We start from the raw sequence: 16,122 nt of genomic DNA, 5'->3' as shown, positions 1-16,122 counted from the left end.
CTGCATTAAATGCTGGGAATTTATTTCTGGATGGTCATAATACATGGCCCTGCCTTTGAAGAGGAGTCAGATACACAAACATCTTATAAAAATAAAGTTCATGGTCAAAGAACACGGGGTTCTCCGAAGAAGCTCACCTAGTCTCGGGGGAAGGCATTCTAGGGGAGACGCTCTTTGGTCCTCTCCCTGCCTCTCCACTTCCATTTAATGCCATACACTGAAATTTTCTGTGCTCATCAAGGCTCTGCTCAAATGCTTCTCTGCCCTCAAAGTGGCCCTGGTCCTCATGCCCCAGCCCTGTGTATTCTTTTCTCTTCCACATTTCTCTAAGTACCTCATCTACACTTTTTCTCATAGGCAGGTTTCTTTATACCTCAGGGTAATGTTATTTGCATATATGTCCATATTTGCTCACAGGTGCTTCTGTAATGCTTTCAGTAAATATTAGTTTGATTGAGAGAAAGGTCTATTTTAAATAGAACACCTTGGTTAACTAAGAAGAAACAGGTTCTATTTTGGTCTAGATTGCCCAGAGTATTAAGGTTTCAGTTTCAGTTTTTTCACAGAAAGCTAGTCTTTCTTCTGTCAGTTGCTTTAAGAGAACTCAATTTTGTATCCCTAGTTAGTCGATTGCCTATATACAAAGCACGCTCTAATGATGAATAAGAGGATTCTGTAACTAAACATTAATGGACGCAGTTTATTTTTGCTAATAAAGACTTCATAGAAACCAAGTTATGCTATTTTGTGAAAACAACTCTTAGGACTCTTTAGATATATGGGAAAAAGTTCTCAGGTTAATTTCCTTAAAAAAAGCATCAGGAATTAAAAGAGCGCTTATTGACACTGAAGATCACTTTCTGTTGAGTCATCAGATACGGCATATTGAGCAATATGATTTACATCAATGTGCCTCGTGAAATTGCCAAATTAGAATTTGTATACTTTAGATAAAATTTATGTCTTCACTGAGTGCCAAGTATCTTGAAAGTTTTCTGAAAATATTAATTGAATTCAATGAATTTCTCAGTAAAATGCAAACAACTTCTTAGTGTTGTTTTAATCCCTGATAGCATAATTTATTTATTAAGATTTAAAGAGAATAAAGTAAGTGGAATTCATTTGTATGTGACTCTTGCATTTTTTAAAATAAAGTAACCAAAATAGATTAAGATTAAATATATTCAAAGCATCCTCTCAGGGCCTCCTGTGTGATGGACCCTACTTAGCTGCCGTGCATTAGTAAGCTAGCGTTTGTTTGGTTTACCGAAGATGAGTGGTGAAAAATTTAGAGTTAATAAATAAATAAAAATCTGATGAATGTTTCAAGAAAATAATAGGAGAAGTATATCACCACCACACAGTATTCATGCAACGAGTGCGTATTGCATGCCTCTTCTGTGCTAGCCCTATGATAAGTACTGGGGATACCATAGTACTGTTGTTACAGCTTTTATGGAGTGAACAGTCTAGCCACTTGTACACGATTCTATGTGCATATATTCAACAAATGTTGATTGTCTCCTATGCAGTAGGCTAAATGTGCTGTTTTATGCACTGCACTAGACACCAGGGCTACAGTGGAAGGCAGAACAGTAGAGACCTTGGAGGTCTTGCAATGGGAGAAGCAGACATTAATTCAATACTCCTCTAAATAAATACATAATTGCAAATTTTGCTAAGAGCAGTGAAGGAAGACTGCAGTGTACTCTGAATGTATACGAGAAGAACCTGACTTGGTTAGTGGTGGTTTGGGGGGGGGGGCGGGCAGGGGTGACCTTTGAGTCAAGGCTTTTGGGGGAGGTGGCACTTGAATTCAAACCTAACTGGTAAGTAGGAGTAAGCAAGGCCAAAGCAGAGAGGAAGCACATTCTAGGCAGAGGGGCAAAGCCTGTGGGGAGGGGTAGGGTGTAGGAAAGCTGAACTAGGCTAGTAGGGTTGGTGAAGTATAGACGGAAGGGAGGCACACAATTGGAGAGAGGAGAAAGGGACCCTAGAGAAGGAAATCTAGACCTTGCTAGATTTTGGTCTTTACTCCAAGGACCATAGGAAGCCTTTGAAATGTTTAAGTAATGGTGATCAGGTTTGTGTTTTCGAAACGATCTCTCCCTGCCTTTGGTGGGGTGAACGGAATGGAGAGGGTGCAAGTGGAAGCTGTGTGGTCATCCAGGTGAGAGATGATGAATGGTGGCTTGGACCAGGGTGGAGGTAGTGGAAATAGAGAGAAGTAATTAGATCACAGATATTTAGGGGGCAAAGTGCCAGATATGGTCAGGATGTGCTTAGAATATTTGTTGAATGAATGAATAAATAAATTGATGGATTCAGGAGATTAGGAGCTTGACCTAGTTAAAAATCCACAATTGAAGGATTTTTAGACCAACATTGATGGCAGAATAACTTTTCTTGGCTTGTTTAGCTAAAGTTCAATTTGACTGAAATGTATAAATTTGTTAAAATAATGCCTTTGGGTGATTTTTCTGACAACCCTAAAAATAAATTAAATGACCCATAAACATCCTAAACAGAGAGAAGTTATGATGATCTAAGATGTCTGGGTATATGCGTATATAGCAAGTGTTTTCTGATGCATGTTGCTCATCTTTGGAATGTCGTTTTATGTGGTGAGGTTTTCAGAGTGCCAGTACTTTGGAAAATGCAGATTAAAAACCTCCCTCTGGGTAAATCAGCAAATAATTGTGTAACCTGACGCTTTAGCTTTGTGTCTTGGGAATTACAATATTATATTGTCCCTTCACTCCTCAGAAATCATTTCTTCTGTCATGCAGCTGTTTGCTGTGTACCCTGGAGGTGACAGATAATGATGATAAGGATGACTAACACCTTCGCTGGGCTCTCCTCGCTGCTGAGACCTACCTTCCCCTAGAGTGGTTCCCATCTTCCCACTGGTTCACATTCAGTTCTCCTTACTCCTTCCAGCTCTACAAGCTGTAAAAACACCTTCCAGAGTCACGTAGGGGAGAGAGATTGTCCGCTGAAGACTCCAGAGGGGAACTGAGTCAAATTCTCCCACGTTCACATCACCTGGAGGACGTTTCCTTTCCCCCAGCCTCTGATTAATGAGACCAGACTGGTTCCTTCTGATTAAGTAAACTAGACTTCATTGTTCTGCTTTATCTATATCAACACTGACGAATAAATTCTGTACTAGTTTGGATCCAATTCTGCAGTTTTTGTTCCAGGATTATCTTTTGTTTAGATGCTGATCGTATATGTTTGTTTTTCTAAAACAATGATTAAAATTTATCTTGTTAGTTATCAGCCTACTCAGTCACTTAGTAAGTAAGAGGGGGATGTGTAACATTAAAATTCCTCTATCATCCAGCATGAGCACATGAGGTTGTTTAAAAATGGATGTCCAGTGAAAACATCTTAAAGTACCTTGGAGGTACTTTTATATAATGAAAAAGGTAATATAAAATGTAATTAAATATTTAAGAGTATCATAACTTAAAAATATGCCCTGAAAATATCTGTTTAACAGTATGAGTTGCTCCTTTTGAAAACTTATAACACTTATAGAAATGAATGAGGAGGTGTCATATCTTCCAAAAGGAGTTGACTAATTCTCCTCACCGCTTGTTAAATAATCAGTGTATACCACGTGTGGAGCAATGACACTTTTGGCAATTAAAAATGATGATGACTTACCTTATTCCATTTGCTCCAATGCAACAAAGAAAAATCATGTGTAAAACTTTCAGTTCATAAAAGCTAAGTTTATTTTCAATAGATTATGTAAAGACATATATAGTTGGTGCTAAGTAAATATTTGTTGAATGAATGGATACACAAATAAATCTGTGGTGCTCCACATGTATACATAAATATTTCAATTGAACGTTGTTTGAAAAAAATAAAAATTATGTTTCAACTGGTCAAAAGAAATTATATTTGCAGCTCTGTTCATTTGAAATGTGAAATTGCAGACAAGTGATTTTTTTAAAAATCCCATGGTATATGCAAATAAATGAAATATTTCAAAATGGATACATTTTTCTCAGCAGAAATTTCACGTATGTATAACTTCAAGTGGTGGTTTCCAAGCTGATAACTAAAATGAACATATCCTGACCAGCCAAGTGCATAGCACCCTGGGTTTATGGTGTTTTCATGAGAATTTCAAAATGCTGGGCCAGTGTGATTATATGTGATATTATTTAAAAAAAATTTTTCTTAGGAATACTGGCCCTGAGCTAACATCCACGCCCATCTTCCTCTGTTTCGTATATGGGACACCTGCCACAGCATGGCTTGATAAGTGGTGTGTAGGTCTGTGCCCAGGGTCTGAACCTTCAAATCCTGGGCTGCTGAAGCAGAGCACACGAACTTAACCACTCGGCCACTGGGCAGCCCCTATATGTGATATTATTATTGTCTTTTTGTAAAAGGTGAATCATCTCAAATTGAGTAACTTATTCTGAGTAAAATAATGACTCACTGAGCAAAACCTGAAATACCATCTAGTTTCTATCTACGAGACCATGCTACCTCTCTGTGGTCTGTTTTATTAGCGTGCTTTATTTAAAGGTCTGCTTCTAAGGTCTGTTTCCATGATAGTGAAGAAAAATTGCATTTCTTTAAGAATACGTGCGTAATGAAACATTAGCAATGGCATATTTTAGCAACTGAAATTCACAAGCAGTTTAGCTTTGAAGGAAGACCAGAGTTCAGAAATTGTTTCTAAAAGGCTTGATGTCATGTGTTCACATTCTGTAAAGTTCAAATATCTACTCTGAATTTCGCAATCTATTGCATGTGTGTAAAGCATTGTATTTATTCAGGATTTTGCAAAAAGTTTTACTATGCTCATTACAGGAAGGCAACCCTAAAATTGTGAGTGATAATCCCCAAAAGTACTAAGATTTTCCTCAATCTGTTTGCTATACTCTATACTGACTAGTAGAAGAATCCTCCTCTTTAATCTGAGCAGCTACATGAACATTCGCATCTTCCAATTTTGATGTGCTTTACAGGTTTCAAAGCTGTTTCAAAAAAATTGGCTTTTTCATGTACACAACAGCTTGTGATGCAGGGAAGACAAATATTCTTACCTCCAATATATCAGGTGAGAAAATTGGACCCTTTAAGCAGTCAGCTAAAGAGAAATATTTCAGGTGAAAAAGAAAATCGCACATTTCTATTTTAAAAATGGAATGGTTTGGGAGTTTGCATGAAGAGAAGGCAAAGAATAATTAAGTGTAGGGGTCTGGGGGGAAATCTGCAAATGAATTAATTTCTTGTTGTAGAGTGACTTTGTTTTTCCTTTCTATTAATGAAAACAGCTAACATTTAGTTAGTGCTTATTATGTGCAATGTGTAAATTAACTCATTGAATCCTCGTAACAATCATGTGAGGTGGGTACTGTTACTGCCCTGCTTTTGCAGATCAAAAACTGAGGAACAGAGGGGTAAATAAAACAGCTAGAAAGTGGCAGAGCTGGAACCCAAACCCAGGCAATCAGCCTCTGCGTCTATGTCCTTAACTACTATGCTCAGTGGTGTGCTGGTATAAACCAGCTCCCCAGGGGGTACATAAATAGAGCCCAAGCTCCATAGCGTCAATATTTACTTCATGGCCAACTGCAAGTTACCAGTGGCTTAATAGCCAGCTTGAGAATTCCTTAATATTTATCAGTCAGCACTTAAGAGCAGGTGCAAGCCCACCCTAGCACACCATTGATTATCCTACATGGCCTCTTTGTGCTTTCAACACAGCATTATCATGAAGACAGACTATTAAAGTTATTATTTTTATTTTAAGATCAACTTTATTGAGGTATGATTTATGTACAATAAAATATGCCCATTTTAAGTGAACAGTTTGAAGAGTTTTGACAAATGGATATACCCAGGTAACCATCGCCATAATCAAGATATAGAGCATTTTCATCAGTCCTAAAGGTTCTCTTGTGACCCTTCCAGTTAATCAGTTAATCCCTACTCCTTCACTCGTTTCAGCCCAGGCGACCACTGATCTGCTTTCTGTCACTATAGATTAGACTTGTTTGCCCTGGAGTTTCGTATAAATGTAATCATACAATATGTATTCTTTTGTGTCTGGCTGCTTTTGTTCAGCATAATGGTCTTGAAATTCATCCATTGTGTTTTTGTGATAGTGGTTCCATCCTTTTATTGGTAGGTTGTATTCTACTGTATGGATGTACCATAATTTATCTGTTTCACTGGGTGATTATTTTTCAACCATGAATTCTAGTCTTAACAAATTCTCGTATAAATATGTTGCTGAATGTTGCAGCCATAGCTTTTATTAAAAGCTGTAGTGATGGAGAGGATACATTCAGTTAGGACACTAATTTTTTTAGTTTGATTTTGAGTTTATGGTACTAATATTAAACTATGACATTTAACTCAGATCCAGTTCCAAGATTTAAGAAACATTTGCTATCCCACAAAAAGCCATTCACTCAGCTATATGAATAAATTTTTCACTTGATGTTTGAGCATATTTTTAAAAGCCTGAGTAGTTCAGGTTGGCTGTCTGGTTCTAAACTCTAAATAATTACTAACTTTCTTCTTTACTTTATGCTTCCTTACTGGTGGACTTTCTGGAAATTAATAACACTTACCATTTAAGTACGAAAATTTTATTAAGTTAATGCCTTTAAGCAGGTTTGCCTTTTTCTCTTGTCTTTTCTTTCTCTCTTTTTTTAAAAAATAAACTTTTGGGGCCGGCCCGGTGGTGCAGCGGTTAAGTTCGCACGTTCCGCTTCTCCGCGGCCCGGGGTTCGCTGGTTCGGATCCCGGGTGCGGACATGGCACCACTTGGCAAAAACCACGCTGTGGTAGGCATCCCATGTATAAAGTAGAGGAAGATGGGCACGGATGTTAGCTCAGGGCCAGTCTTCCTCAGCAAAAAGAGGAGGATTGGCAGTAGTTAGCTCAGGGCTAATCTTCCTCAAAAATAAAAAGGATAAAAAAATTAAAATAAAATAAAATAAATAAACTTTCTAGTATCAAACATACCTCAAGTGGCTTGAAAAGCAGTTTTTCAGAAGTTCATTTCGGGAGATTCCAGTAGGTGGCACTCTTACAAAGCCTAAAGAAGTGACTGCTTTGGCAACCCATTGTTTTCTAGATGGTTCCCTTCTTACTGTGACCTACTTGTAAACCTTTTGTTCTGGATAACTAAAATTCACCTCCCCTGCCCCAATTCTCAGAGTTATAAATGCTGTTTGTTAATCATTTTAAGAAATGTACAAAAGAAAAAACAAAATATTCTTCAAACCCCTTGCTAATCCCCAGGAGATAACCATATAATATTTTCCAGACCTTTCTCTAGCCTACACACACAGCAAATACATATAAAAGTAAAAATTTAAGGGGCTGGCCCCGTGGCCGAGTGGTTAAGTTCGCGTGCTCCGCTGCAGGCGGCCCAGTGTTTCGACGGTTCGAATCCTGGGCGCGGACATGGCACTGCTCGTCAGACCACGCTGAGGCAGCGTCCCACATGCCACAACTAGAGGAACCCACAAGGAAGAATACACAACTATGTACCGGGGGGCTTTGGGGAGAAAAAGGAAAAAATAAAATCTTAAAAAAAAAAAAAAGTAAAAATTTAAATTAGTAAAACATTAAATTTTAAAATAATCATAAACAACATGCTTGTCTCTTGCTGTCTGATCTTGTACTTGGGCTTTTTCTTATGAGCCGTTTTCCTTAAAGACAGACCTCTCACTTCTGCAATTCATTAATTGCTGAGTCCAAAAGGAGCTTTCACATTTGCGTTGAATTAAGGTTTGCGGTCTAGTGAATGAGAGCTGGCATCTCATGATGAGCATGCTGTGCTAATAGCATTTCTTGGCAGCGAGAGTAGGGCAAAGTGAACTTAATAAGACATCGAATCCTTCCTTTGCTAGCTAAAGACTATAGAATATTCTGGCTGAGATATTATCAAAATAGGACTATGATTTTGGAGTTTCTGGCTATTCCAGGAGATCCTAGCCATGGAGCTTCAGTGGGAATTACGTGAAATCACTGATTTTTTTCAGGTAGTTTTTTCTCCTCATAATATAACCTTAAGGGCAGCTGACTTCCACCAGAGTGAGCAATCCAGAGATCAAGCCAGAACTGAAATGTTTTTTGTGACCCAACCTTGGAAGTCACACACTGTCACTTCTTCAAGAGGTCTACTGCATTTATTCTGGGAGGGAACTATACACAGGAGCATGAGTACCAGAAGGTGAGAATTATTGGGGCCATTTTGGAGGCTACCACAAGAAGTAATCAATGTGTAGATGGTTACTTTATTGAGGTATAATTGGCATATAAAATAATATTAGTTTTAGGTCAGAGCATAATGATTTTATATTCATGTCTATTGCGAAATGATCACCACAATAAGTCGTTAACACCTGTCCCGTCCATAGATGGTTACTTTAAAGCCATGGGATTAGATGAGATCACCTAGGGAGCCAGTGTAGAAAAAGAAGCCAGGAGGATTGAGGCAACATCCAGAAGTCACAAAGAATGGCCCAGTGAGGTGATGTCTCTGGGAGCCCACTGGAGAAAATATTTCCCAAAGAAGAGAATGCTGAGAAACTAATACAACAGCTGGGAAATGACCACTGGATTCACACTTGTGCAAAACCCCTTTTTCCTTTGAGTCTCACACAATTCAGGTGTGGTTGTAAGGAAAACAGATGTTATTTGAAACGGTAACTATTTGCAGCCACTTTTGAGTACCAGGGAAGTGGCATCATTTATTACTTGCAGGCATTGGACCTTGTTCAGGAAAAGACGTTGATAATCTCTTTGGGTCTGAAAGATAAGGTTCTCCTAGGACATGTTATAGAAGGTGATGGCTAGATAGAGTTGAATTGCTATGCATAATAAAGTGAGATGAATGGAGCATCTGAAACCCCCAGCAAATATTAAAAGAAAGTGTGACTTCAGAAACCTGCACACTGAAGCAAGTCAGCTTAAAATGGCATAATAACCTTCCCTGGGCTTTGGCACTCAGCACTGGAATTCCTCCAGGCTTGCCCAATTCCTTTTTGCACAATCTCCCTTTTGCTCCCTTTGACACTTCTTGCTCAGCAGTTTGTCTGGATTCTCCACAGCACTTTTGGTTCCACCCAGTAAATAGTAATAGGACACAAATGCTGAGTACTTGCTAGGTGCCAGGGCAAGCTCCTAGTGTTTTATGTATGTTACTTCATTTAATCTTCAGAAAACCCACCCCACTTTAAAGATCAGGAAAGGGAGGCACACAGAGGTTGTTATTTGCTGTTAAGTAGCAGAACCAGGATTTGAACCCAGTCTGGCTTCAGAGCCCAGACTCTTAATCATTAGATCCTTCTCTTGTTTTCCTTTTAGGGTTTTGAATTTGGCACCCCAGACTGAGCTGCCATCTACCCAGGTTTAGACTTTGGCCACCTTCTGCCCCAACCCAGAATATGACATCTGTTATTGACTTGTGGGTCTGACCCACCCAACAGAAACCCCACCCTGGGCTTCCCTGGTGCCAGATAGGAGGAAGGACATCAAAGCAAAGTTTGTTCATGCCCCTGTGTCCTTTCACATGTGTTTCCTCTGTTCCCTTTCTCCCTTCTCTGCCTAGTTGATTTCTGTGTGAAGCATTCAGTTGACCCCTGATAAATTGTTCACTTCTTTCTCCACGTGTCCTTTGAACTTCTAATTGCCCTGTCTCACTGTGTCACCATTCCTGGTAGAGAGGTATCTCTGCCCTCAGTTGTGAGCTCCTCCAGGCAAGCACTGTATCTTATTCATCTTTGAGTCTCCAGTCTGGCACACTGTAAGGGCTCAATAAGTGTTTTCTTGACTGAATGAAAGAAGAGCCTAGAAAACGAACAGGACGACTGTTATCCCCTGTAGTGGACAATATAATTTTGCTGTAACCTTGACGGGCTGGTGTAAAAAAGGACAGAATTTCTAAACAATCTTCTTGATTTGATTTCCAACCTCAACACCTTTATTCCAGGGTTTACCTACTTTATTATTAGTATGTCACAAACCTCTCTCTGTGCCCTTGACGTTATTGTTGGAATCAAGCAGACATTTCACGTTATTACTATTTATCTTTTATTAAAATTAGCTTTATTAAAACAATGCTACTTGATCAAAGTCCTGTGATTAAAAACATGTTCCAGGTCACTAGAAGAAAGTTTGTTAAAAGACTGCTCCAGGTCCAGAAAGATGAAAGGCAATTTTGGTTCGTTATAAAGACCAACATGGCCACAATGACTTGCAATTGAACATTGTTCCAGAAGGGCAAAAAGGACTCAAAGTGAATAGGGAATCCAAAGACAATGAAACAGACAAAAACAGAGATTGAACTAACATAGCGTCGTACTCTGAAAGGAATCATTTCTACTTGTAAATTTCTTGTTCCTAAGGAATCATTCGTGGAGCAGATCTTGTGAAATTTTACATTAGTTCTTCGATTTCCTGAACCTGGGATGAGACCACCTCACCGTTCAGCACTTCCTGCACAATTGTCTTGATTTTCCGGGTTTTGGTTGGGTCTAAAGATAAAGATGGAATAAAGGAGGCAAAAGTTAGTGTTTCAAATATTCACCCAAAATCGGTTGTTGTTTAACTTAAAGCTTCTAAATTAGGTTTTGGCTGATATAATCCATCAAATTTAAACTTCTGAAAGTGACTTTTGCATTCTGAAAAAATGCTTTTTATTCAATGAAAATGAATGTACAAATGAAAATATTTTTCTTTTTGAACATTTAAAAAGTGACTATGATGCTCATAATACCTCTTTGTAGGGAAGAATTTTTCCTTTCTGGGCTTATCAAAAGTTTTAATACAGTACAGACTACTTATTTTTCTGCAGGAATGCATAAAAGTTTTTCCTTGGCTCAGAATACAAATATGGTTTAAATTTAAATGGTTAATAACACTCAATGAGATCTTACAGTCTTGGTTGTTAATAAATATGATTCTGACTTATTTTCAGTGGTTCTTGGGGAATCTGCACACCTTTAGAGGAATCAGTTGACTGTGCTTGAGATTTGGAGTCTGTCACAGATGTAATTTCATCCAAAACATCACTGTAAACGAAACAAGGGAGATGATATCACATGATGCCTTCCAGAATGAGGAGAAATAAGGAGTTTGCTATATGAGCTAAAAATTAGAAATGTACATAAACTATGGCTAACTAGAGAAGGTAGTCCAAATTTCTTGATTAAGAATGATCGAATGATGCACCCTGAGACAGATCAATTGGGCAGTGCAGTCTTATTTTTACACGTGCCTATAATGAACTCTCAGAGTGAAGTGAACTGGCAACTAATGGAAGACCTGGTCTCAGAAGTTAGATTTCCCAGTTTACAATCCTGAGTTTTTCCCACTAAGCCAGGCTGCTATTACTTTTGGAACGTCAGACAGTAGGTCTGAGGTGTTTGGGTGGCTGTTATTTGATGTGTCATTCTTAGCATGGGGCAATAACGTCAGAACTCAAATGGGTGACTCGTTTGCAGTATGCTGGTCTGTGGTGCCATTGTTCATCCCAGCATTTTGTGAATTATTATCAAGTAAGATAACGGGTGATAACCCTTTGCAAAGTGTGGAGCATTTAATAAATCCAAGGCATGTCTTCACTAGATTTGTTATTTTCTGTCAACTAAAGAACCCTTCCTTCTGTTGCCCCCAAAACTGCATCAGGCGTCCGCTCTCGGTCCGCCGCTGAGGTTATTTCCAGCCTCAGGCCTCTATTCACCCTTGGGCCTCGCCATCCAGCAGGCGGCGGTAGGTCTCGATCTCCAGCTCCAGGCGGTGCTTGACGTCCAGCAGCCGCCGGTGGTCGGCGTTCTGGCGCTCGGCGTCCGCGCGCACCTGGAGCAGCTGCTCCTCCAGGCTGCCGATGAGCTGCTGCACCTGCGACAGCTGGCCGCAGTAGTCGCCCTCGGTTTCGGCCAACGAATCCTCCAGGGATTTCTTCTGCACGTGGGAGGGAAATGCACAGACACAACAATGAAGGGGATTGAAATAATGAAGGCAGCCAATGATTTTACTAATTTGGGGGCAACTTTTTCTTTGGAAGACGAAAAGCTGCGTCTTTCTGCGCGCGCCTTACCATGGCAAGCTGGGACTGGAGCTCAATCTCCAGGTTTTGAAAGGCGCGCCTCAGGTCGGTGACCTCGCTCTTGCTGGACTGGAGTTGCTCGGTGTTGGTGCTGATCTCCTTCCTGAGCTCCCCGCTCTGCAACGGCAAAGGGAGGAAGGGGATGTGAGTGAGCGCTGTTCTCACCGGTCTTTTCTGCGAACGTATCAAAGCCTTCTGTTTTCGTTAGTGGCACCTTTTCAATGAACCAGGCTTCCGCATCCTTACGATTCTGCTCTGCGATGGCTTCATACTGCGCCCTCATGTCGTTGAGGAGCCTGGTGAGGTCCACTCCGGGGGCAGCGTCCATTTCTACGCTGACCTGGCCTGGGCCGTCTGCCCGGAAGCTTTGGAGCTCCTGGGGGCAGCGAGTGAGAGAGAGGGGCGCAGGGGCCCATTATGACTTTCGTGGGCCTCTTCCTCCACAAAAAATATTAAACATTATATTTTACAACTGCATTGGTATATAGACAAGCCTACTAATACATCAAAACATTTTTCTTACCTAAAAATTCGTATTTTTCCTCTGATTTTAAAAGAACTTAAGACGTTTTCATGGCTCCCTCAATTTACCATGGGCCCAAGGCGCTGGTCTGCCGTGCCTAATGGATGAGTTGGCCCTGCTTCTTGGGGATGCAGGGCCTTTACCAGAAGGGACGGGCCGGTGGAAACAGTGCACTGGGGGCTTTCAACTACAGCTGCCAAACCCAGGGCTGCAGACAGGGCTTCGGCTTGCACACTGTTGGCCACAGCCATTGACGTCCAGTAGAAAGCCCTCTAGAAGCCCATTGCCATGGTCACGATTAGTGTGGATTCTGTGCACCAGCCTCTGATATACTTTGCGGCATATCCGAGTTCCAGGTGTGTAGTACACTGGGTATAACCAGTTTCTCTAACATATGTAACATTATGTATTATCGGTAGACTTTTGTCTTTGAACTTTAGAAATACTATATTTAAAAAAAATCACTAAATCAGGACAATTAAAATTCTGTTTGTCTTTAACTAATGATGAAAATAACAAAATCAGAAAGTGCCTCTAATCTGTTAAACTTTAACAGGAACCCCCACCAATACCACCAGCACTAGCACCAGGACCACCACACATCCACCCCCCCCCAAAAAAATTCAAAACAAATGGCCATTTTAACAGGGCAGTAGTGTATCATCCATATTGGTTCTAACTCCAGATTTGTACACTTAAAATTGTAGTTTTGGGGTCTGGAGAAAAACAGCCGCTTAGAGAGCTGCCCTTTCTGACTGACCTCCTCATGGTTCTTCCTCAGGTAGGCCAGCTCCTCCTTGAGGTTCTCAATCTGCATCTCCAGGTCGGCTCTAGCCAGGGTCAGCTCGTCCAGCACCCTGCGCAGGCCGTTGATGTCGGCCTCCACGTTCTGGCGCAGGGCCAGCTCGTTCTCGTATCTGAAAACCAAGTACAAAACCCTGTAGGGAACCAACACACCTGTTGGAGTAAGGCTCCTGCCATCTTCAGGGCCATTTTGTGCCTAAATCTGTGCGACTATTTAAAAATGGCAGCATTGCAATGTAGGATGCTGTTTTTGCATTTATAGCATTTTCCTTTCCTTTTTTTCATGATCATTTACTGCTTAGTTGGAGAGAAGTGAAAAAATTCGAGGTGGTGCTCTTCTACCAGCAACGAAGCCCCGTAGCACCGCACCCCAGGGAGCGATTTCCCCTTTCGCTGGCGGCCCTGGCTGTGACCAGGAGCAGCCCCTCTCTAGGTGGGGTTTCCGGTGGAATCCTAAGAGCAGTTGAAAATAAAATAATAATTAATCTTTTTGGTTAACTTTTATTCATGATTTAATTTAAAACATTGATACTTTCTTGGTATCTTTTACCAAGATTTTATAGGTTCAGGATCATTACCACTGCAACATCCCATGTGGAAATTTTATGGAGCAAAATGGACAGTAGGGTTTCTTCCTTATATCTTGGAGGGTGGAATATGGGAAAGGAATATAAAATAAGTGTGTAGTTAATATTTTAGTTGTATGTGTCATGAGGAAAAAGATCATTTCATTAACTCCCAGGAAAAAACCTTAGTGATTCATTTTCATACAGGGAAGGTTGGTTTTGGACGTTGGTGGAATTATCACGTTGTATCATGAGTCCATAGCAAGTTACAAATATGGTGATCCATAGCCCTAGGTTTAAGCAACATATAATTAACGACGTGTAATGTGAATTGTGTTTGAATCTATTTATTTTCTAGAATACCCAGTGTGAATTTACCAAAACACTAAATGTGTGGAGCATGTGAGCTGCAGAAGCTTTGAAATATTTGCCATCAGTGAGGGCAGGAAAATAGGGCGGAAGAAGAAATGGTGGGCCATGTCAGTTAGCATTAGTCTTTCTTTTGTTCTACTCACTTCATTCTGAAGTCTTCGGCAGCCAGTCTTGCATTGTCGATCTGCAAGATGAGCTGGGCATTCCCAATGCTGGCAGAAATGACCTGGCAAAACAGGGCAAGACACTCAAAATGAGGTCTTAAAATATCAGTATTATACAAATATACTTTTGACAGGAAGTTTTTAGGTGATGTTAAATGCTATTTAAGAATCTAAGGCAGTTTAGGGGCCCAGACCCCATGGCCTAGTGGTTAAATTCAGTGTGCTCCACTTCGGCAGCCCAGGTTCGGTTCCCAGGCACAGACCTACACTGCTATTAGCAGCCATGCTATGCTGGTGGCCCATATATTAAAAAATAGAGAAGGATTAGCACAGATGTTAGCTCAGGGCGAATCTTCCTCAGCAAAAAAAAAAAATAAAGAATTTAAGGCAGTTTAATTTTTTAAAGAAAGTATATTACAAAATATTATTTAAAAATTAAGAGACGTATATATCCTACAGAAGGTGGTGGAAATAGAGTCACTTTATGGTAAATGATAAAATGAAACTAAGTATCTTGAGTCAAAAAATTGCTCCAAATTGAAAAATATCTAAGTTCTAGGTGGTTTATCACTGTAAAATATTGTAATAGCAAAAAAGAAAAGTAAAAAATAATTCCCAAAGCCTTTCCAAAGAACCATAGTCTTACCTTATTCCTGAGGTCTTCGATCAATGGATAGTATTTACTGTAATCATTCTGTGACCCGGGGTCTACAGTTCCAGATCCTCGTGTTTCATACCATTCTCGAATTTTGTTTTCTAGCTCAGTATTAGCCTCCTCTAGAGCGCGCACCTTATCCAGGTAGGAAGCTAATCTGTCATTAAGATTTTGCATGGTTTCCTTTTCTGATCGGGAAAGAAGGCCTCCATCGTTGCTAGAGAGAACACCCAGAGAGCCACCTCCTGGGCTGGCCCCGAATCCAACCACCAGGCCTCCAAAGCCCCCTCCCAGGGCTCCCCCATAAGCAGTGCCCAGTCCTCCTGCACACGAACCTCCAGAGCCACCACCAAAGCCAGAGCTGGAGCCAAACATGGAAGCAGCAGAAAAGCCTCCCCCGCAGCTGCTTCCCAAGCCGAAGGCGCTCCCCCCATAGCCACCGCCAGCACTGGAAGCAGACATGCCCCAGACTCTGCCCGACGTCCCGCTCTGGGAAGACAGCCGCCGGGGCAGCCCAGAGGTGCGCACTGAGAGGGACATGGTGTTGCTGGAGAGATCCACGGCCAAGGAAAGGTGGCAACAGCCTGAGAGGAAGCCGTGTCAGCAAGACAGAGAGGTTAAGCTTTTATAGGGCAGGAGGCGGGTGTTGCAGTTGAAAAGTTCACTCTCTCCTTTCAAAATATGGTGCCCCCCCCCTTTTGACCAGGTCAACTGGTAAATGATTTATACATATTGAAAACTCATTGGTATAGAAATAATTGAATAGTTGTGCCCATTACCAATTTGTTATACAAAAAAGAAATCTGGGTGGAGTAGAGATAGGTTGTCATAAGGGATTTTTCTTCTCCAGATCATTCTCTTGCCTGTACTCTTGGCACTGTGCAATGTCTTATGCACAGTAGGAAAGCAGTGAGTCATTGTTGAATGGATAAATT

General features: G+C 40.7%; 1 protein-coding gene across 1 annotated transcript; it reads right to left on the bottom strand.

The window, feature by feature from the left end:
• Nucleotides 1-10,062: 10,062 nt before the first annotated feature.
• On the bottom strand, nucleotides 10,063-15,796 carry KRT12 (keratin 12). The gene is made up of 8 exons (XM_005597423.4): nucleotides 15,179-15,796; nucleotides 14,512-14,594; nucleotides 13,387-13,543; nucleotides 12,318-12,479; nucleotides 12,095-12,220; nucleotides 11,738-11,958; nucleotides 10,996-11,066; nucleotides 10,063-10,529 (listed from the first exon to the last, which is right to left on the bottom strand). The coding sequence occupies exons 1-8, from the start codon at nucleotides 15,725-15,727 to the stop codon at nucleotides 10,432-10,434; spliced, it is 1,467 nt and encodes a 488-aa protein (XP_005597480.2). The 5' UTR covers nucleotides 15,728-15,796; the 3' UTR covers nucleotides 10,063-10,431.
• Between the last annotated feature and the right edge of the window lie 326 nt (nucleotides 15,797-16,122).

This window comes from Equus caballus, chromosome 11 (genome assembly GCF_041296265.1).
Source record: "Equus caballus isolate H_3958 breed thoroughbred chromosome 11, TB-T2T, whole genome shotgun sequence".
In the NCBI taxonomy this organism is placed as follows: domain Eukaryota; kingdom Metazoa; phylum Chordata; class Mammalia; order Perissodactyla; family Equidae; genus Equus; species Equus caballus.
This window is presented reverse-complemented; position numbering and strand designations above follow the sequence as displayed.

Coding starts and splice junctions, on each gene's coding strand:
- KRT12 (XM_005597423.4), bottom strand. CDS start 15,727: ATGTCCCTCTCAGTGCGCACCTCTGGGCTGCCCCGGCGGCTGTCTTCC. Junction 12,480..13,386: donor TGAGGAAGAACCATGAGGAG/GTCAGTCAGAAA, acceptor CGCTGCCCCCAG/GAGCTCCAAAGCTTCCGGGC. Junction 10,530..10,995: donor GTCAACTGATTCCTCTAAAG/GTGTGCAGATTC, acceptor CTTTATCTTTAG/ACCCAACCAAAACCCGGAAA.